Source organism: Entelurus aequoreus, linkage group LG22 (genome assembly GCF_033978785.1).
Source record: "Entelurus aequoreus isolate RoL-2023_Sb linkage group LG22, RoL_Eaeq_v1.1, whole genome shotgun sequence".
Lineage (NCBI taxonomy): Eukaryota > Metazoa > Chordata > Actinopteri > Syngnathiformes > Syngnathidae > Entelurus > Entelurus aequoreus.
The window spans coordinates 987,755-1,010,372 of record NC_084752.1 but is presented as its reverse complement, the minus strand read 5'-3'; the positions used below and the strand labels follow the sequence as shown (position 1 = coordinate 1,010,372).

The 22,618-nt window shown below is 34.9% G+C and overlaps 1 protein-coding gene across 1 annotated transcript in view; it reads left to right on the top strand.

The window, feature by feature from the left end:
- Window positions 1-22,618, top strand: part of LOC133639558 (lens epithelium-derived growth factor-like) — a 39,612-nt gene that overhangs the window by 1,005 nt on the left and 15,989 nt on the right. Inside the window, exons 3-8 of the mRNA XM_062032962.1 lie at window positions 14,528-14,604; window positions 19,845-19,983; window positions 20,080-20,172; window positions 21,034-21,141; window positions 22,394-22,444; window positions 22,517-22,580. Coding sequence (XP_061888946.1) covers window positions 14,528-14,604; window positions 19,845-19,983; window positions 20,080-20,172; window positions 21,034-21,141; window positions 22,394-22,444; window positions 22,517-22,580 — 532 coding nt within the window. The remainder of the gene's footprint in view (window positions 1-14,527; window positions 14,605-19,844; window positions 19,984-20,079; window positions 20,173-21,033; window positions 21,142-22,393; window positions 22,445-22,516; window positions 22,581-22,618) is intronic.

Here is a 22,618-nt window from a genome sequence, read left to right as displayed (position 1 = left end):
AAGATGGCAACACAAAAACTGCAAGAGTAAAAGTATGCAAATCAAGAACATGTAAGATGGCAACACAAAATAAACTGCAAGAGTAAAAGTATGGAAATCAAGAACATGTAAGATGGCAACACAAAATAAACTGCAAGAGTAAAAGTATGCAAATCAAGAACATGTAAGATGGCAACACAAAATAAACTGCAAGAGTAAAAGTATGCAAATCAAGAACATGTAAGATGGTAACAAAAAATAAACTGCAAGAGTAAAAGTATGCAAATCAAGAACTTGTAAGATGCAACAAAAAAACTGCAAGAGAAAGTATGCAAATCAAGAACATGTAAGATGGCAACAAAAAAAACTGCAAGAGTAAAAGTATGCAAATCAAGAACATGTAAGATGGCAACACAAAAACTGCAAGAGTAAAAGTATGCAAATCAAGAACATGTAAGATGGGAACAAAAAATAAACTGCAAGAGTAAAAGTATGCAAATAGAGAACATGTAAGATGGTAACAAAAAATAAACTGCAAGAGTAAAAGTATGCAAATCAAGAACTTGTAAGATGCAACAAAAAAACTGCAAGAGAAAGTATGCAAATCAAGAACATGTAAGATGGCAACAAAAAAACTGCAAGAGTAAAAGTATGCAAATCAAGAACATGTAAGATGGCAACACAAAAACTGCAAGAGTAAAAGTATGCAAATCAAGAACATGTAAGATGGGAACAAAAAATAAACTGCAAGAGTAAAAGTATGCAAATAGAGAACATGTAAGATGGCAACACAAAATAAACTGCAAGAGTAAAAGTATGCAAATCAAGAACATGTAAGATGGTAACAAAAAATAAACTGCAAGAGTAAAAGTATGCAAATCAAGAACTTGTAAGATGCAACAAAAAAACTGCAAGAGAAAGTATGCAAATCAAGAACATGTAAGATGGCAACAAAAAAACTGCAAGAGTAAAAGTATGCAAATCAAGAACATGTAAGATGGCAACACAAAAACTGCAAGAGTAAAAGTATGCAAATCAAGAACATGTAAGATGGGAACAAAAAATAAACTGCAAGAGTAAAAGTATGCAAATAGAGAACATGTAAGATGGCAACACAAAATAAACTGCAAGAGTAAAAGTATGCAAATCAAGAACATGTGAGATGGTAACAAAAAATAAACTGCAAGAGTAAAAGTATGCAAATCAAGAACATGTAAGATGGCAACAAAAAAACTGCAAGAGTAAAAGTATGCAAATCAAGAACATGTAAGATGGTAACAAAAAATAAACTGCAAGAGTAAAAGTATGCAAATCAAGAACTTGTAAGATGCAACAAAAAAACTGCAAGAGTAAAAGTATGCAAATCAAGAACATGTAAGATGGGAACAAAAAATAAACTGCAAGAGTAAAAGTATGCAAATAGAGAACATGTAAGATGGCAACACAAAATAAACTGCAAGAGTAAAAGTATGCAAATCAAGAACATGTAAGATGGCCACAAAAAAACTGCAAGAGTAAAAGTATGCAAATCAAGAACATGTAAGATGGCAACAACAAAAAACTGCAAAAAAAAACTGCAAGAGTAAAAATATGCAAATCAAGAACATGTAAGATGGCAACACAAAATAAACTGCAAGAGTAAAAGTATGCAAATCAAGAACATGTAAGATGGCAACACAAAATAAACTGCAAGAGTAAAAGTATGCAAATCAAGAACATGTAAGATGGCAACACAAAAACTGCAAGAGTAAAAGTATGCAAATCAAGAACATGTAAGATGGGAACAAAAAATAAACTGCAAGAGTAAAAGTATGCAAATAGAGAACATGTAAGATGGCAACACAAAATAAACTGCAAGAGTAAAAGTATGCAAATCAAGAACATGTGAGATGGTAACAAAAAATAAACTGCAAGAATAAAAGTATGCAAATCAAGAACATGTAAGATGGCAACAAAAAAACTGCAAGAGTAAAAGTATGCAAATCAAGAACATGTAAGATGGTAACAAAAAATAAACTGCAAGAGTAAAAGTATGCAAATCAAGAACTTGTAAGATGCAACAAAAAAACTGCAAGAGTAAAAGTATGCAAATCAAGAACATGTAAGATGGGAACAAAAAATAAACTGCAAGAGTAAAAGTATGCAAATAGAGAACATGTAAGATGGCAACACAAAATAAACTGCAAGAGTAAAAGTATGCAAATCAAGAACATGTAAGATGGCCACAAAAAAACTGCAAGAGTAAAAGTATGCAAATCAAGAACATGTAAGATGGCAACAACAAAAAACTGCAAAAAAAAACTGCAAGAGTAAAAATATGCAAATCAAGAACATGTAAGATGGCAACACAAAATAAACTGCAAGAGTAAAAGTATGCAAATCAAGAACAAGTAAGATGGCAACAAAATAAACTGCAAGAGTAAAAGTATGCAAATCAAGAACATGTAAGATGGCAACAAAAAAACTGCAAGAGTAAAAGTATGCAAATCAAGAACATGTAAGATGGCAACAAAAAAAAACTGCCAAAAAAAACTGCAAGAGTAAAAATATGCAAATCAAGAACATGTAAGATGGCAACACAAAATAAACTGCAAGAGTAAAAGTATGCAAATCAAGAACAAGTAAGATGGCAACAAAAAAACTGCAAGAGTAAAAGTATGCAAATCAAGAACATGTAAGATGGCAACAAAAAAACTGCAAGAGTAAAAGTATGCAAATCAAGAACATGTAAGATGGCAACACAAAAACTGCAAGAGTAAAAGTATGCAAATCAAGAACATGTAAGATGGCAACAAAAAAACTGCAAGAGTAAAAGTATGCAAATCAAGAACATGTAAGATGGCAACACAAAATAAACTGCAAGAGTAAAAGTATGCAAATCAAGAACATGTAAGATGGCAACACAAAATAAACTGCAAGAGTAAAAGTATGCAAATCAAGAACATGTAAGATGGCAACACAAAATAAACTGCAAGAGTAAAAGTATGCAAATCAAGAACATGTAAGATGGTAACAAAAAATAAACTGCAAGAGTAAAAGTATGCAAATCAAGAACATGTAAGATGGTAACAAAAAATAAACTGCAAGAGTAAAAGTATGCAAATCAAGAACTTGTAAGATGCAACAAAAAAACTGCAAGAGTAAAAGTATGCAAATCAAGAACATGTAAGATGGGAACAAAAAATAAACTGCAAGAGTAAAAGTATGCAAATAGAGAACATGTAAGATGGCAACACAAAATAAACTGCAAGAGTAAAAGTATGCAAATCAAGAACATGTAAGATGGCCACAAAAAAACTGCAAGAGTAAAAGTATGCAAATCAAGAACATGTAAGATGGCAACAACAAAAAACTGCAAAAAAAAACTGCAAGAGTAAAAATATGCAAATCAAGAACATGTAAGATGGCAACACAAAATAAACTGCAAGAGTAAAAGTATGCAAATCAAGAACAAGTAAGATGGCAACAAAAAAACTGCAAGAGTAAAAGTATGCAAATCAAGAACATGTAAGATGGCAACAAAAAAACTGCAAGAGTAAAAGTATGCAAATCAAGAACATGTAAGATGGCAACAAAAAAACTGCAAGAGTAAAAGTATGCAAATCAAGAACATGTAAGATGGCAACACAAAATAAACTGCAAGAGTAAAAGTATGCAAATCAAGAACATGTAAGATGGCAACACAAAATAAACTGCAAGAGTAAAAGTATGCAAATCAAGAACATGTAAGATGGCAACACAAAATAAACTGCAAGAGTAAAAGTATGCAAATCAAGAACATGTAAGATGGCAACACAAAATAAACTGCAAGAGTAAAAGTATGCAAATAGAGAACATGTAAGATGGCAACACAAAATAAACTGCAAGAGTAAAAGTATGCAAATCAAGAACATGTAAGATGGCCACAAAAAAAACTGCAAGAGTAAAAGTATGCAAATCAAGAACATGTAAGATGGCAACACAAAATAAACTGCAAGAGTAAAAGTATGCAAATCAAGAACATGTAAGATGGCCACAAAAAAAACTGCAAGAGTAAAAGTATGCAAATCAAGAACATGTAAGATGGCAACAACAAAAAACTGCAAAAAAAAACTGCAAGAGTAAAAGTATGCAAATCAAGAACATGTAAGATGGCAACAAAAAAACTGCAAGAGTAAAAGTATGCAAATCAAGAACATGTAAGATGGCAACAAAAAAACTGCAAGAGTAAAAGTATGCAAATCAAGAACATGTAAGATGGCAACACAAAATAAACTGCAAGAGTAAAAGTATGCAAATCAAGAACATGTAAGATGGCAACAAAAAAACTGCAAGAGTAAAAGTATGCAAATCAAGAACATGTAAGATGGCAACACAAAAACTGCAAGAGTAAAAGTATGCAAATCAAGAACATGTAAGATGGGAACAAAAAATAAACTGCAAGAGTAAAAGTATGCAAATAGAGAACATGTAAGATGGCAACACAAAATAAACTGCAAGAGTAAAAGTATGCAAATCAAGAACATGTAAGATGGTAACAAAAAATAAACTGCAAGAGTAAAAGTATGCAAATCAAGAACTTGTAAGATGCAACAAAAAAACTGCAAGAGAAAGTATGCAAATCAAGAACATGTAAGATGGCAACAAAAAAACTGCAAGAGTAAAAGTATGCAAATCAAGAACATGTAAGATGGCAACACAAAAACTGCAAGAGTAAAAGTATGCAAATCAAGAACATGTAAGATGGGAACAAAAAATAAACTGCAAGAGTAAAAGTATGCAAATAGAGAACATGTAAGATGGCAACACAAAATAAACTGCAAGAGTAAAAGTATGCAAATCAAGAACATGTGAGATGGTAACAAAAAATAAACTGCAAGAGTAAAAGTATGCAAATCAAGAACATGTAAGATGGCAACAAAAAAACTGCAAGAGTAAAAGTATGCAAATCAAGAACATGTAAGATGGTAACAAAAAATAAACTGCAAGAGTAAAAGTATGCAAATCAAGAACTTGTAAGATGCAACAAAAAAACTGCAAGAGTAAAAGTATGCAAATCAAGAACATGTAAGATGGGAACAAAAAATAAACTGCAAGAGTAAAAGTATGCAAATAGAGAACATGTAAGATGGCAACACAAAATAAACTGCAAGAGTAAAAGTATGCAAATCAAGAACATGTAAGATGGCCACAAAAAAACTGCAAGAGTAAAAGTATGCAAATCAAGAACATGTAAGATGGCAACAACAAAAAACTGCAAAAAAAAACTGCAAGAGTAAAAATATGCAAATCAAGAACATGTAAGATGGCAACACAAAATAAACTGCAAGAGTAAAAGTATGCAAATCAAGAACATGTAAGATGGCAACACAAAATAAACTGCAAGAGTAAAAGTATGCAAATCAAGAACATGTAAGATGGCAACACAAAAACTGCAAGAGTAAAAGTATGCAAATCAAGAACATGTAAGATGGGAACAAAAAATAAACTGCAAGAGTAAAAGTATGCAAATAGAGAACATGTAAGATGGCAACACAAAATAAACTGCAAGAGTAAAAGTATGCAAATCAAGAACATGTGAGATGGTAACAAAAAATAAACTGCAAGAATAAAAGTATGCAAATCAAGAACATGTAAGATGGCAACAAAAAAACTGCAAGAGTAAAAGTATGCAAATCAAGAACATGTAAGATGGTAACAAAAAATAAACTGCAAGAGTAAAAGTATGCAAATCAAGAACTTGTAAGATGCAACAAAAAAACTGCAAGAGTAAAAGTATGCAAATCAAGAACATGTAAGATGGGAACAAAAAATAAACTGCAAGAGTAAAAGTATGCAAATAGAGAACATGTAAGATGGCAACACAAAATAAACTGCAAGAGTAAAAGTATGCAAATCAAGAACATGTAAGATGGCCACAAAAAAACTGCAAGAGTAAAAGTATGCAAATCAAGAACATGTAAGATGGCAACAACAAAAAACTGCAAAAAAAAACTGCAAGAGTAAAAATATGCAAATCAAGAACATGTAAGATGGCAACACAAAATAAACTGCAAGAGTAAAAGTATGCAAATCAAGAACAAGTAAGATGGCAACAAAATAAACTGCAAGAGTAAAAGTATGCAAATCAAGAACATGTAAGATGGCAACAAAAAAACTGCAAGAGTAAAAGTATGCAAATCAAGAACATGTAAGATGGCAACAAAAAAAAACTGCCAAAAAAAACTGCAAGAGTAAAAATATGCAAATCAAGAACATGTAAGATGGCAACACAAAATAAACTGCAAGAGTAAAAGTATGCAAATCAAGAACAAGTAAGATGGCAACAAAAAAACTGCAAGAGTAAAAGTATGCAAATCAAGAACATGTAAGATGGCAACAAAAAAACTGCAAGAGTAAAAGTATGCAAATCAAGAACATGTAAGATGGCAACACAAAAACTGCAAGAGTAAAAGTATGCAAATCAAGAACATGTAAGATGGCAACAAAAAAACTGCAAGAGTAAAAGTATGCAAATCAAGAACATGTAAGATGGCAACACAAAATAAACTGCAAGAGTAAAAGTATGCAAATCAAGAACATGTAAGATGGCAACACAAAATAAACTGCAAGAGTAAAAGTATGCAAATCAAGAACATGTAAGATGGCAACACAAAATAAACTGCAAGAGTAAAAGTATGCAAATCAAGAACATGTAAGATGGTAACAAAAAATAAACTGCAAGAGTAAAAGTATGCAAATCAAGAACATGTAAGATGGTAACAAAAAATAAACTGCAAGAGTAAAAGTATGCAAATCAAGAACTTGTAAGATGCAACAAAAAAACTGCAAGAGTAAAAGTATGCAAATCAAGAACATGTAAGATGGGAACAAAAAATAAACTGCAAGAGTAAAAGTATGCAAATAGAGAACATGTAAGATGGCAACACAAAATAAACTGCAAGAGTAAAAGTATGCAAATCAAGAACATGTAAGATGGCCACAAAAAAACTGCAAGAGTAAAAGTATGCAAATCAAGAACATGTAAGATGGCAACAACAAAAAACTGCAAAAAAAAACTGCAAGAGTAAAAATATGCAAATCAAGAACATGTAAGATGGCAACACAAAATAAACTGCAAGAGTAAAAGTATGCAAATCAAGAACAAGTAAGATGGCAACAAAAAAACTGCAAGAGTAAAAGTATGCAAATCAAGAACATGTAAGATGGCAACAAAAAAACTGCAAGAGTAAAAGTATGCAAATCAAGAACATGTAAGATGGCAACAAAAAAACTGCAAGAGTAAAAGTATGCAAATCAAGAACATGTAAGATGGCAACACAAAATAAACTGCAAGAGTAAAAGTATGCAAATCAAGAACATGTAAGATGGCAACACAAAATAAACTGCAAGAGTAAAAGTATGCAAATCAAGAACATGTAAGATGGCAACACAAAATAAACTGCAAGAGTAAAAGTATGCAAATCAAGAACATGTAAGATGGCAACACAAAATAAACTGCAAGAGTAAAAGTATGCAAATAGAGAACATGTAAGATGGCAACACAAAATAAACTGCAAGAGTAAAAGTATGCAAATCAAGAACATGTAAGATGGCCACAAAAAAAACTGCAAGAGTAAAAGTATGCAAATCAAGAACATGTAAGATGGCAACACAAAATAAACTGCAAGAGTAAAAGTATGCAAATCAAGAACATGTAAGATGGCCACAAAAAAAACTGCAAGAGTAAAAGTATGCAAATCAAGAACATGTAAGATGGCAACAACAAAAAACTGCAAAAAAAAACTGCAAGAGTAAAAGTATGCAAATCAAGAACATGTAAGATGGCAACAAAAAAACTGCAAGAGTAAAAGTATGCAAATCAAGAACATGTAAGATGGCAACAAAAAAACTGCAAGAGTAAAAGTATGCAAATCAAGAACATGTAAGATGGCAACACAAAATAAACTGCAAGAGTAAAAGTATGCAAATCAAGAACATGTAAGATGGCAACAAAAAAACTGCAAGAGTAAAAGTATGCAAATCAAGAACATGTAAGATGGCAACACAAAATAAACTGCAAGAGTAAAAGTATGCAAATCAAGAACATGTAAGATGGCAACACAAAATAAACTGCAAGAGTAAAAGTATGCAAATAGAGAACATGTAAGATGGCAACACAAAATAAACTGCAAGAGTAAAAGTATGCAAATCAAGAACATGTAAGATGGCCACAAAAAAAACTGCAAGAGTAAAAGTATGCAAATCAAGAACATGTAAGATGGCAACACAAAATAAACTGCAAGAGTAAAAGTATGCAAATCAAGAACATGTAAGATGGCCACAAAAAAAACTGCAAGAGTAAAAGTATGCAAATCAAGAACATGTAAGATGGCAACAACAAAAAACTGCAAGAGTAAAAGTATGCAAATCAAGAACATGTAAGATGGCAACACAAAATAAACTGCAAGAGTAAAAGTATGCAAATCAAGAACATGTAAGATGGCAACAAAAAAACTGCAAGAGTAAAAGTATGCAAATCAAGAACATGTAAGATGGCAACAAAAAAACTGCAAGAGTAAAAGTATGCAAATCAAGAACATGTAAGATGGCAACAAAAAAACTGCAAGAGTAAAAGTATGCAAATCAAGAACATGTAAGATGGCAACACAAAATAAACTGCAAGAGTAAAAGTATGCAAATCAAGAACATGTAAGATGGCAACACAAAATAAACTGCAAGAGTAAAAGTATGCAAATCAAGAACATGTAAGATGGCAACACAAAATAAACTGCAAGAGTAAAAGTATGCAAATCAAGAACATGTAAGATGGCAACAAAAAATAAACTGCAAGAGTAAAAGTATGCAAATCAAGAACAAGTAAGATGGCAACACAAAATAAACTGCAAGAGTAAAAGTATGCAAATCAAGAACAAGTAAGATGGCAACACAAAATAAACTGCAAGAGTAAAAGTATGCAAATCAAGAACATGTAAGATGGCAACACAAAATAAACTGCAAGAGTAAAAGTATGCAAATCAAGAACAAGTAAGATGGCAACACAAAATAAACTGCAAGAGTAAAAGTATGCAAATCAAGAACATGTAAGATGGCCACAAAAAAACTGCAAGAGTAAAAGTATGCAAATCAAGAACATGTAAGATGGCAACACAAAATAAACTGCAAGAGTAAAAGTATGCAAATAGAGAACATGTAAGATGGCAACACAAAATAAACTGCAAGAGTAAAAGTATGCAAATCAAGAACATGTGAGATGGTAACAAAAAATAAACTGCAAGAATAAAAGTATGCAAATCAAGAACATGTAAGATGGCAACAAAAAAACTGCAAGAGTAAAAGTATGCAAATCAAGAACATGTAAGATGGTAACAAAAAATAAACTGCAAGAGTAAAAGTATGCAAATCAAGAACTTGTAAGATGCAACAAAAAAACTGCAAGAGTAAAAGTATGCAAATCAAGAACATGTAAGATGGGAACAAAAAATAAACTGCAAGAGTAAAAGTATGCAAATAGAGAACATGTAAGATGGCAACACAAAATAAACTGCAAGAGTAAAAGTATGCAAATCAAGAACATGTAAGATGGCCACAAAAAAACTGCAAGAGTAAAAGTATGCAAATCAAGAACATGTAAGATGGCAACAACAAAAAACTGCAAAAAAAAACTGCAAGAGTAAAAATATGCAAATCAAGAACATGTAAGATGGCAACACAAAATAAACTGCAAGAGTAAAAGTATGCAAATCAAGAACAAGTAAGATGGCAACAAAATAAACTGCAAGAGTAAAAGTATGCAAATCAAGAACATGTAAGATGGCAACAAAAAAACTGCAAGAGTAAAAGTATGCAAATCAAGAACATGTAAGATGGCAACAAAAAAAAACTGCCAAAAAAAACTGCAAGAGTAAAAATATGCAAATCAAGAACATGTAAGATGGCAACACAAAATAAACTGCAAGAGTAAAAGTATGCAAATCAAGAACAAGTAAGATGGCAACAAAAAAACTGCAAGAGTAAAAGTATGCAAATCAAGAACATGTAAGATGGCAACAAAAAAACTGCAAGAGTAAAAGTATGCAAATCAAGAACATGTAAGATGGCAACACAAAAACTGCAAGAGTAAAAGTATGCAAATCAAGAACATGTAAGATGGCAACAAAAAAACTGCAAGAGTAAAAGTATGCAAATCAAGAACATGTAAGATGGCAACACAAAATAAACTGCAAGAGTAAAAGTATGCAAATCAAGAACATGTAAGATGGCAACACAAAATAAACTGCAAGAGTAAAAGTATGCAAATCAAGAACATGTAAGATGGCAACACAAAATAAACTGCAAGAGTAAAAGTATGCAAATCAAGAACATGTAAGATGGTAACAAAAAATAAACTGCAAGAGTAAAAGTATGCAAATCAAGAACATGTAAGATGGTAACAAAAAATAAACTGCAAGAGTAAAAGTATGCAAATCAAGAACTTGTAAGATGCAACAAAAAAACTGCAAGAGTAAAAGTATGCAAATCAAGAACATGTAAGATGGGAACAAAAAATAAACTGCAAGAGTAAAAGTATGCAAATAGAGAACATGTAAGATGGCAACACAAAATAAACTGCAAGAGTAAAAGTATGCAAATCAAGAACATGTAAGATGGCCACAAAAAAACTGCAAGAGTAAAAGTATGCAAATCAAGAACATGTAAGATGGCAACAACAAAAAACTGCAAAAAAAAACTGCAAGAGTAAAAATATGCAAATCAAGAACATGTAAGATGGCAACACAAAATAAACTGCAAGAGTAAAAGTATGCAAATCAAGAACAAGTAAGATGGCAACAAAAAAACTGCAAGAGTAAAAGTATGCAAATCAAGAACATGTAAGATGGCAACAAAAAAACTGCAAGAGTAAAAGTATGCAAATCAAGAACATGTAAGATGGCAACAAAAAAACTGCAAGAGTAAAAGTATGCAAATCAAGAACATGTAAGATGGCAACACAAAATAAACTGCAAGAGTAAAAGTATGCAAATCAAGAACATGTAAGATGGCAACACAAAATAAACTGCAAGAGTAAAAGTATGCAAATCAAGAACATGTAAGATGGCAACACAAAATAAACTGCAAGAGTAAAAGTATGCAAATCAAGAACATGTAAGATGGCAACACAAAATAAACTGCAAGAGTAAAAGTATGCAAATAGAGAACATGTAAGATGGCAACACAAAATAAACTGCAAGAGTAAAAGTATGCAAATCAAGAACATGTAAGATGGCCACAAAAAAAACTGCAAGAGTAAAAGTATGCAAATCAAGAACATGTAAGATGGCAACACAAAATAAACTGCAAGAGTAAAAGTATGCAAATCAAGAACATGTAAGATGGCCACAAAAAAAACTGCAAGAGTAAAAGTATGCAAATCAAGAACATGTAAGATGGCAACAACAAAAAACTGCAAAAAAAAACTGCAAGAGTAAAAGTATGCAAATCAAGAACATGTAAGATGGCAACAAAAAAACTGCAAGAGTAAAAGTATGCAAATCAAGAACATGTAAGATGGCAACAAAAAAACTGCAAGAGTAAAAGTATGCAAATCAAGAACATGTAAGATGGCAACACAAAATAAACTGCAAGAGTAAAAGTATGCAAATCAAGAACATGTAAGATGGCAACAAAAAAACTGCAAGAGTAAAAGTATGCAAATCAAGAACATGTAAGATGGCAACACAAAATAAACTGCAAGAGTAAAAGTATGCAAATCAAGAACATGTAAGATGGCAACACAAAATAAACTGCAAGAGTAAAAGTATGCAAATAGAGAACATGTAAGATGGCAACACAAAATAAACTGCAAGAGTAAAAGTATGCAAATCAAGAACATGTAAGATGGCCACAAAAAAAACTGCAAGAGTAAAAGTATGCAAATCAAGAACATGTAAGATGGCAACACAAAATAAACTGCAAGAGTAAAAGTATGCAAATCAAGAACATGTAAGATGGCCACAAAAAAAACTGCAAGAGTAAAAGTATGCAAATCAAGAACATGTAAGATGGCAACAACAAAAAACTGCAAGAGTAAAAGTATGCAAATCAAGAACATGTAAGATGGCAACACAAAATAAACTGCAAGAGTAAAAGTATGCAAATCAAGAACATGTAAGATGGCAACAAAAAAACTGCAAGAGTAAAAGTATGCAAATCAAGAACATGTAAGATGGCAACAAAAAAACTGCAAGAGTAAAAGTATGCAAATCAAGAACATGTAAGATGGCAACAAAAAAACTGCAAGAGTAAAAGTATGCAAATCAAGAACATGTAAGATGGCAACACAAAATAAACTGCAAGAGTAAAAGTATGCAAATCAAGAACATGTAAGATGGCAACACAAAATAAACTGCAAGAGTAAAAGTATGCAAATCAAGAACATGTAAGATGGCAACACAAAATAAACTGCAAGAGTAAAAGTATGCAAATCAAGAACATGTAAGATGGCAACAAAAAATAAACTGCAAGAGTAAAAGTATGCAAATCAAGAACAAGTAAGATGGCAACACAAAATAAACTGCAAGAGTAAAAGTATGCAAATCAAGAACAAGTAAGATGGCAACACAAAATAAACTGCAAGAGTAAAAGTATGCAAATCAAGAACATGTAAGATGGCAACACAAAATAAACTGCAAGAGTAAAAGTATGCAAATCAAGAACAAGTAAGATGGCAACACAAAATAAACTGCAAGAGTAAAAGTATGCAAATCAAGAACATGTAAGATGGCCACAAAAAAACTGCAAGAGTAAAAGTATGCAAATCAAGAACATGTAAGATGGCAACACAAAATAAACTGCAAGAGTAAAAGTATGCAAATCAAGAACAAGTAAGATGGCAACACAAAATAAACTGCAAGAGTAAAAGTATGCAAATCAAGAACAAGTAAGATGGCAACACAAAATAAACTGCAAGAGTAAAAGTATGCAAATCAAGAACAAGTAAGATGGCAACAAACACACACTATCAATCAAAACCTGAGAAGAACTATTTTCTGAACGTTCTGTGCTAGGAAGTTACGTGCTGTGTGTAACATTTAATTTGGTCTGTTATTACTTTAGACAATGGAAATTAATTTATGTTATGCAGTATTTTCTTTAATAACATTGGATCAAATTATTATTTAAAGTAGCACATTTATAATATCTTATTTCATTCATACAGTCCCACACTATAGTTCCTACCTGTTGTTTCCTTACATTTGAATAGGAACAGACGAGGGTTGTAAAGAAAAGATGAGCGCGGTGCACGACTACGGTCCGTTAGAAAAAGTTTTAAAAAACTGCCATACTGTCCAGGTGACTTTTTCAGTTTTATCGACAATTTCTTCGCTCTCTGCAGCGCTCATTTTTAATTATATTCTCGCTCTGTACAGAGAATCAACAGCGAGACAGCAAAATGGCTCAACCAAACTTGATAGTTGAGTGCCTTTGTTCATAATATATATACAGTATATCAGTGTTTTTCAACCACTGTGCCGCGGCACACTAGTGTGCCGTGAGATACAGTCTGGTGTGCCGTGAGAGATGATCTAATATCACCTATTTGGGTTAAAAATATTTTTTGTAAAGCAGTAATTCTAGTCTGCAAATGATGTGTTGTTGTTGAGTGTCGGTGCTGTCTAGAGCTCGGCAGAGTAACCGTGTAATACTCTTCCATACCAGTAGGTGGCAGCAGGTAGCTAATTGCTTTGTAGATGTCGGAAACAGCGGTAGGCAGCGTGCAGGTAAAAAGGTGTCTAATGCTTAAACCAAAAATAAACAAAAGGTGAGTGCCCCTAAGAAAAGGCATTGAAGCTTAGGGAAGGCTATGTAGAACCAAACTAAAACTGAACTGGCTACAAAGTAAACAAAAACAGAATGCTGGACGACAGCAAAGACTTACTGTGGAGCAAAGACGGCGTCCACAAAGTACATCCGAACATGACATGACAATCAACAATGTCCCCACAAAGAAGGATAAAAACAACTGAAATATTCTTGATTGCTAAAACAAAGTAGATGCGGGAAATATCGCTCAAAGGAAGACATGAAACTGCTACTGGAAAATACCAAAAAAAGAGAAAAAGCCACCAAAATAGGAGCACAAGACAGGAAGTAAAACACTACACACAGGAAAACAGCAAAAAAGTTCAAATAAGTCAGGGTGTGATGTGACAGGTGGTGACAGTACACCTACTTTGAGACAAGAGCTATAGTGATGCATGCTTGGTTATGCTTTAAAGTCATATCCAACAATTGCGACAACGACTTTTTACTGTCAACTGAGTTTCATTTTTTAATGATTTCTGCTGGTGGTGTGCCTCCGCATTTTTTCAACGCAAAAAATGTGCCTTGGCTCAAAAAAGGTTGAAAAACACTGCAGTATATAATCAAATGCATTTTTTAATTGCTATCGATTATGTGTCTATCGTTATTTATATATTGATATCGTTTTATCGGCCCAGTCCTACGTCCTTCTATGCGAAAAGCTGAAAGCAACTGCTATTTGCTGCCTTGGGAAATTCTAAAAAATGATTTGTTATTCTTCCGACAGATTGATGAAGTACCAGACGGTGCAGTGAAGCCCTCCAACATCAAGTTGCCCATTTTCTTCTTTGGAACCCATGAAACGTGAGTGGAAATGTGACAGCATTTGGCACAAAAGCTTGGTAAATCCCAAACTGGCACTCAAAATAAATAAGGAAAATACGGTCAAGAAACGGGTACAAACGAAAACCTGGGAAGACATGCACCCATACTGCGTTGCCTTCTGACAAAAATGTTAAGTCCCAAAGTTTGACCCTCAGAAGTCGAATTCACTTGAAATTTCCCACAAAGCTCAAAGTGCTGAACAAAACAGTCATTGTAGCTTTAGCGTGTTCAGCCCAATAAATGCCTCAATTTGGTACACACTTTTAGAGGACTGTCACCAGGGTTATACACGGGGTCTTAAAAAGTCTTAAATCCAACACTTTGAATTTAATGCCTTAAAATGTCTAAAATTCTCCTAAAATCTCATATAAAGTCTATGATTTCGAAAGGTTTTAAAGGCCTACTAAAAGCCACTACTGGCGACCACGCAGTCTGATAGTTTATATATCAATGATGAAATCTTAACATTGCAACACATGCCAATACGGCCGGGTTAACTTATAAAGTGACATTTTAAAATTCCCGCCACACTTCCGGTTGAAAAACTCCTTTGGATATGATTTATGCGCGTGACGTCACAAAAGCAACGGAAGTGGTTGGACCCCATCGGACCCGATAGAAAAGCCTCTTGTTTTCTTCGACAAAATTACACATTATTCTGGACATCTGTGTTGGTGAATCTTTTGCAATTTGTTTAATGAACAATGGAGACTGCAAAGAAGAACGTTGTAGGTGGGATCGATCGGTGTATTAGCGGCTAAGTACAATACTGTAATATCTGTGATATTTGCATTAGTGTACTGTCTTTAAGGGTTTGGGGAACACGCATGCGCGAGTGAGTTGGCATAGAACTTGAGTGTGTGTGAGCGTGAGTTTTGGCTAACAGCAGCTCGTGTATGTGTGTGCGTTACTTTTTGAACTACAACCAGTTACCGCTTTTTAATAAAGCGATTGAGCAGCGCTTCCTCGTCTGTGTGACTCCTTCTCCACTGCGGGGCATTACAATACTTACAGCAACACAACAAGGACTACTTACTACGCCTAGCCGATGCTTGCCGCCAAACCCACGGATGAAGTCCTTCGTCGTGCCGTTGATCGCTGGAATGCAGGTGAGCACGGCTGTTGATGGGTTTCTATCTTCATTTGAGAACGATGCTACGCGCTAGCTCAGTAGCTAAGTGTGTCACCGATGTATTGTCGTGGAGATAAAAGTCACTTTAAATGTCCATTTCGTGTGCTCGACTCTCATTTTCAAGAGGATATAGAATCCGAGGTGGTTTAAAATACAAATCCGTGATTCACAATAGAAAAAGGAGAGAGTACATAGTTCTGTGAGGTCTGGTTGCTAAGTTAGCTTCAATGGCGTCGTTAGCACAGCATTGTTAACCTTCACCAGCCTGGAAAGCATTAACCGTGTATTTACATGTCCACGGTTTAATAGTATTGTTGATTTTCTGTCTATCCTTCCAGTCAGAGGTTTATTTATTTTGTTTCTATCTTCATTTGAGAACGATGCTATCGCGCTAGCTCAGTAGCTAAGTGTGTCACCGATGTATTGTCTTGGAGATAAAAGTCACTTTAAATGTCCATTTCGCGTTCTCGACTCTCATTTTCAAGAGGATATAGTATCCCAGGTGGTTTAAAATACAAATCCGTGATCCACAATAGAAAAAGGAGAGTGTGGAATCCAATGAGCCAGCTTGTACCTAAGTTACGGTCAGAGCGAAAAAAGATACGTCCATCACTGCCTCTCAAGTCCTTCACTGTAACGTTCCTCATCTACGAATCTTTCATCCTCGCTCAAATTAATGGGGTAATCATCACTTTCTCGGTCCGAATCTCTCTCGCTCCATTGTAAACAACGGGGAATTGTGAGGAATACTAGCTCCTGTGACGTCACGCTACTTCCGCTACAGGCAAGGCTTTTTTTTATCAGCGAGCAAAAGTTGCGAACTTTATCGTCGATTTTCTCTACTAAATCCTTTCAGCAAAAATATGGCAATATCGCGAAATGATCAAGTATGACACATAGAATGGATCTGCTATTCCCGTTTAAATTTAAAAAAATAATTTCAGTAGGCCTTTAATAATCTATTTATGTTACTTTTATTTAAAACGTGCGTAAACTTCAGTCTTGCTTATTAAATGTTTAAATTTTTGAAGATGCTATAAAGTACCGTATTTTCCGCACCATAAGGCGCCCCGTGTTGTAAGCCGCACCTTCAATGAATGGCATATTTCAAAACTTTGTTTACCTATTAGCCGCCCCGTGTTATTAGCCGCACCTACGCTACGCTAAAGGGAATGTCAACAAAACAGTCAGATAGGTCAGTCAAACTTGAATAATATATTACAAACCAGCGTTCTAACAACTCTGTTCACTCCCAAAATGTAATGTGCAAATGTGCAATCACAAAAATAGTAACACTCAAAATAGTGCAGAGCAATAGCAACATCAATAACTCAACGTTGCTCGAACGTTAATGTCACACAACACACAAAATAAACATTTAAAGCTCACTTTCTGAAGTTATTACTCATCCACAAATCCCTCGAATTCTTCTTCTTCGGTGTGCTTCACTTGTTTTTTGACACCATCTGTGATGTGGACGCGCATGCAGTCGTAGATCAACAGGGACGGAGCTGCGTGAAAAAAGTCACCCGGTCTCTTCGCTCGTCTTTTCTTCATCCATCCATCCCTTCGAGTTAGCTTTTATGATGACGCCGGCTGGAAAGTTCTCTTTTGGCAAGGTCTTCCTTTTGAATATCACCGTGGATGGAAGTTTCTGGCCGTTAGCATGGCAAGCTAGAACCACGGTGAAGGACGACTTCTCATTCCCTGTGGTGCGAATATTCACCGTACGTGTTCCCGTTGTATCCACAGTGCGGTTCACAGGAATATCAAAAGTCAGTGGAACCTTGTACGCGTGTCTCTCAGTAGGAGACATTTTGTGGTCTTTACAGAAACACACAAATGAAATGAAACGTAATATCCGCGCGCTTCTTCTTCTACGGGGGCGGGTGCTCACCTTGGCGGTTGCTTACAGTAGAAGAAGAAGCGCTTCCTCTTCTATGGGGGCGGTTGCTTACCGTAGAAGAAGAAGCGCTTCCTCTTCTACGGGGAAAAAAGATGGCGGCTGTTTACCGTAGTTGCGAGACCTAAACTTTATGAAAATGAATATTAATATTAATCCATATATAAGGCGCACCGGGTTATTAGCCGCACTGTCAGCTTTTGAGAAAATTTGTGGTTTTTAGGTGCGGCTTATGGTGCGGAAAATACGGTAAAAGTAGGCTACCTTTGCTGCCCTGTCAGAATTAATCGCTCACCACCAAGTGTGCTGTGCGCGCGCAGCAGCGTGTTCTTACAGCTTAGCATAGCAGCGGAAAAAACTTCATAAAAGCCCAGAGCAAAGCCAAATTACTTACATAAGATGGGGAAGTGCAAGTTCGGTGCAATTAGTGGCTCCAGAACGATCAATATAATGCATGCTTGAAGCCGGTGGATGGAAACGTATGAAGTGTTTAGGACCCGGAGGTAGAGCCGTCGAGGAGGGAAGCGTTTGTAAACATTGCGGTGAAAGTGAATGGAATGATAATGTAAAAGTCGAAAATAAGTCTGTGTCAAAAGATGTTGAAACGCCACAAACACTTGCACAACTATACAAAGATCAACTTATCTGATATGTATGCAGTGAGACTGCAGTCTGAACGCTCCGGTCACATTCAGCCAACCAATATGTCATCAAAAAGCGATAAATGTCGTAATTCCTCGTCAAATAGACGGTCGTAAAATAAATAGTTGACGAGTGAGCAGAAAACAGCCGAAAATAATGTTTTAGGAACTCACGTAAATGTTCTACAACGCCTGTATCCGACTGCTCGCTAACATGCTTAACACAGGGTTTGGTTGAGTACGATTAAAATGATTGCTACTTTTGGTTGTAATATGACAACCTTAGTGAGGACAGTTAGTGCAATGCATCCAACAGTGGCCACTGGGGTCTTCAGCATTAGATGTCTTTCATAAGATTTTTAATGATATTGTGTTGATGGGGATGATATTGTAGGGTTCTTATTTGATGAAATTTGCCATATGGCCACGTGATGATTTTCATATGATCCCGGGTAAAATACCACCCTGGTCTGGGTTCGGCCCACGGGGCGGGAGTTTGGCACGCGTAGTGTATAAAGTATGCACACTGCAAAAAGTCAGTGTTCAAAAACAAGGAAAAAAATACAAAAATGAGGGGTATTTTATTTGAACTAAGCAAAATTATCTGCCAATAGAACAAGAAATTTTGGCTTGTCAAGACTTTCCAAAACAAGTCAAATTAGCTAACCTCAACGAACCCAAAAATACCTTAAAATAAGTATATTTTCACTAATAACAAGTGCACTTTTCTTGGTAGAAAAAAAAGAGACCTTTTTGCTCAATATGTTGAAAAATATTCTTAAATGAAGTAAATGCTAGTGCCATTATCTTGACATAATGATATGCGCTCGCCATTACATTTCTTGCATTTTCCCATAGATAACATGACATCATCGTGCCAAATGCGTCCTCTTTCAGTCAATTAGTGCGCAAGGAATATATATATATATACATATATATTTACAGCCCGGTCCCCAACCACATTTTTTTTAATTGTCATTTTGAAGAATTTATCTGAATGTGCATGAACTATTTCTGTTCAAAATAGTTAGAAATGTCACATGTTAAATGTTTAAATATTAACTGTCAGTTTACTGTACTGTGCCAACTGTACTACTATATGAGTACCTATTTTCTATTGTTTCATTGAAAATAAAACAGCAAAGTCCATTTGGCTGTCATCTGTTTTAATTATGAGACACAATTGTGTTAAAGTCATGATTTCTTTGTTAATGCTTGAAATAAGAAATGATGACTTTAAAAAAGTAGTTTTCTACTTGTGAGTGTTGATGACACAACAGTTGATATTCTAGTTTCAAGCATGTTTTACTCAATATAGCTCATCAAATCTCAGCAACAAGCTGTAATATCTTACTGACATCATTTAGGAGCAAAACACTTCAAACAAGTAAAACACTCTAACATCAAATCTGCTTAGTGAGAAGAATGATCTTATCAGACAGAAAATAAGCAAATATCACCCTTATTTGACATATTTCATCTTACTTAGATTGCAGTTTTTGCAGTTCATGAATCAACATTTTTTCACCATCATTTTCAACAGTGCATTTTTAGGCCCAAAGGACATCTTTCCCTACCATGCCAACAAGGAGAAATACGCCAAACCCAACAAGAGGAAAGGCTTTAATGAAGGATTGTGGGAAATTGAGGACAATCCAAAAGTGGAGCTGACCGCACCCAAGGTCCGTAGTATCCTGTGTTGTGTGGAGCATTTCTTCTATACAGTAAGTCACAACATGAATCTTGAACACTTTTTGTGTGTGTTGTCTCTCTTTTAGCCCGTTTGTCCTGGAATTCTATCTGAAAAGGATTGTGACACGGGCCCAGAAGGAGAGGATGAAGCGGAAGATAAGGAGATGCAATCCCCCAAAGTAAGTGCACTTTTTAAAGTAAAATCCACCTTTTCTGCTTGACATCATTTTTTTTTAGCTTCCTGTTGTTATTTTTTGCCTTTTCCTCACATTTTGTCTGCTTTTTATGTGACTGCCAAGTGCACTTGCAGGAATACAGTGAAAGCTTTAAAAGGGTCATATTATGATGGGTTTTTTTCTACATTTAAAACACGTCTTTGTGGTCTACATAACATGTAATGGTGGTTCTTTGGTCCAAATTTTGCACGTTTATGTTTTAGAGATCATTTTCTCGCCACTTTCTGACCGTCTCTTCAGGATGCGCCGTTTTTTGGGCGGTCTTATTTGCATGGCTCCACTTTGACTGTGTTTCCTCCCCATCAGCCATGTTGTTTTTAGCACTTCTTAATGGAGTCTACTGACACATATAAGTTCAAACTATACGCTACTTTGTATTAGAACTAGAGACAGTCTGTGTCGCAACAAAAGGATAGAGAAAAAGGAAGAATTTAATGACTAAAAACATCAGACTACAATGGTGGACTCACGCAAAGCTCTTCGGGTAAATCTTTACCATATATGGAGATGTCCGCTGACGTCACCATTGGGAAAAATGTTACTTTGGATCAAGTTTGAAGGAAGGCAAGATTGTTTTATAAATATCTCTGCCATGCCTTTATGGTTTGATTTCACATTTCTGGGACTTATGCAGATCCCAAATACACAAAACAGGTACCGGTAACCTTGGGTAAGAAAAGATTGTTTTGCATAAAAGCTCACCTTTAAAGGCCTACTGAAATGACATTTTTTTATTTAAACGGGGTTTCAATTCCAAATTGTGCGACCATCGGGGCGCACCACCTAACTTTTCTCCCATTTAAGACTGGTCTACCGCCCGTGCTGATGCGTCCTGGGTGCATTCAGGTGCCAGGAAGGGAGGAGGAAGAGGAAGGGCCCATGATGTCTGAACAGGGTCTTCAGAACCCGGATGTACGTATTTTGCATGCTCCCAAGGTGTAGGTTGTGCAGAGGGAACATGGCGGGTCTGACTTGGTGGTTGACCTCACCGTCTGATTTATTAATGATCTTTTCGAGTACCTCAGAAAGCAGCCTCCTTATTGCCTGTGAAGACAATTACAATAACATATCTTTGACTTGTCTTTGTTTGATTTTCCTGCATGGCTTTCTGTGTGCTTTGGAGTCTTTTTGCATGATCCTACTTTATATCATGTTTTTTTTTTTCTTTAACAAGTCTAACATAGCATGTCTCACTCCTTCAAATGCTTACCATATTACTTCTTCAGCAATAACTCTGTTAAATTGCCTCTTACTGTACATTCACAATTAAATCTGATATTGATATCCTTCATGCACGTTCCAAATTCACATCAAATCTAATTTTAGAAGTTATAAATATTGAACACCTTTTTGTCAATATGAAAACTATTTTTTATTTATTGTTGTTTGCATCTACACATTTCATATAAATAATATATTTTTGTGTTTATTTAACTGTCACTTTGGAAGAGAACTTACTTCATAAAAATCCAAGTTAATTTCCGTATTTTTCGGAGTATAAGTCGCTCCGGAGTACAAGTCTCACCGGCCAAAAATGCATAATAAAGAAGGAAAAAAACATATATAAGTCGCACTGGAGTATAAGTCGCATTTTTTGGGGAAATGTATTTGCTAAAAGCCAACAGCAAGAATAGACATTTGAAAGGCAATTTAAAATGTGTAAAGAATAGTGAACAACAGGCTGAATAAGTGTACGTTATATGAGGCATAAATAACCAACTGGTATGTTAACCTCACATATTATGGTAAGAGTCATTCAAATAACTATAACATATAGAACATGCTATACGTTTACCAAACAATCTGTCACTCCTAATGGCTAAATCCCATGAAATCTTATACGTCTAGTCTCTTACGTCAATGACATCAATAATATTATTGGATATTTTACGCTAATGTGTTAATCATTTCACACATAAGTCGCTCCTGAGTATAAGTCGCACCCCCGGCCAAACTATGAAAAAAACTGCCACTTATAGTCCGAAAAACACGGTTATTAAAACTATCCAATGAACACATTGAAACGTCTTAGCTCAAGTAAGCTGCTAATTTGGATGTCGCTATTATGCAAAAACAATTAATTTTGTCAATTATTTTTCTGAATTAGTTGAAGGAAAAATACACTTAGATTTTCTCAAATTGATTTAAAACTGTCTCCTTGTAGGATTCAGGCCAGAGTGATGTGCCTAAACCTAAGAGAGGAAGAAAAAGAAAGGTAATTTGTTTTTATTTGATACGTGGTTGCAATTCAAAGTGCTGTTTTGAATATTTTTTATTTCTAATCCAGAATGAGGGCGAGCAGGAGGCTGAAATGAACGATGCTCCGCCCGTGAGTCCTGCGAATCCTGCAGGTAAAGGGTCATGTCCTCGACCGGCCATCCCATAATGC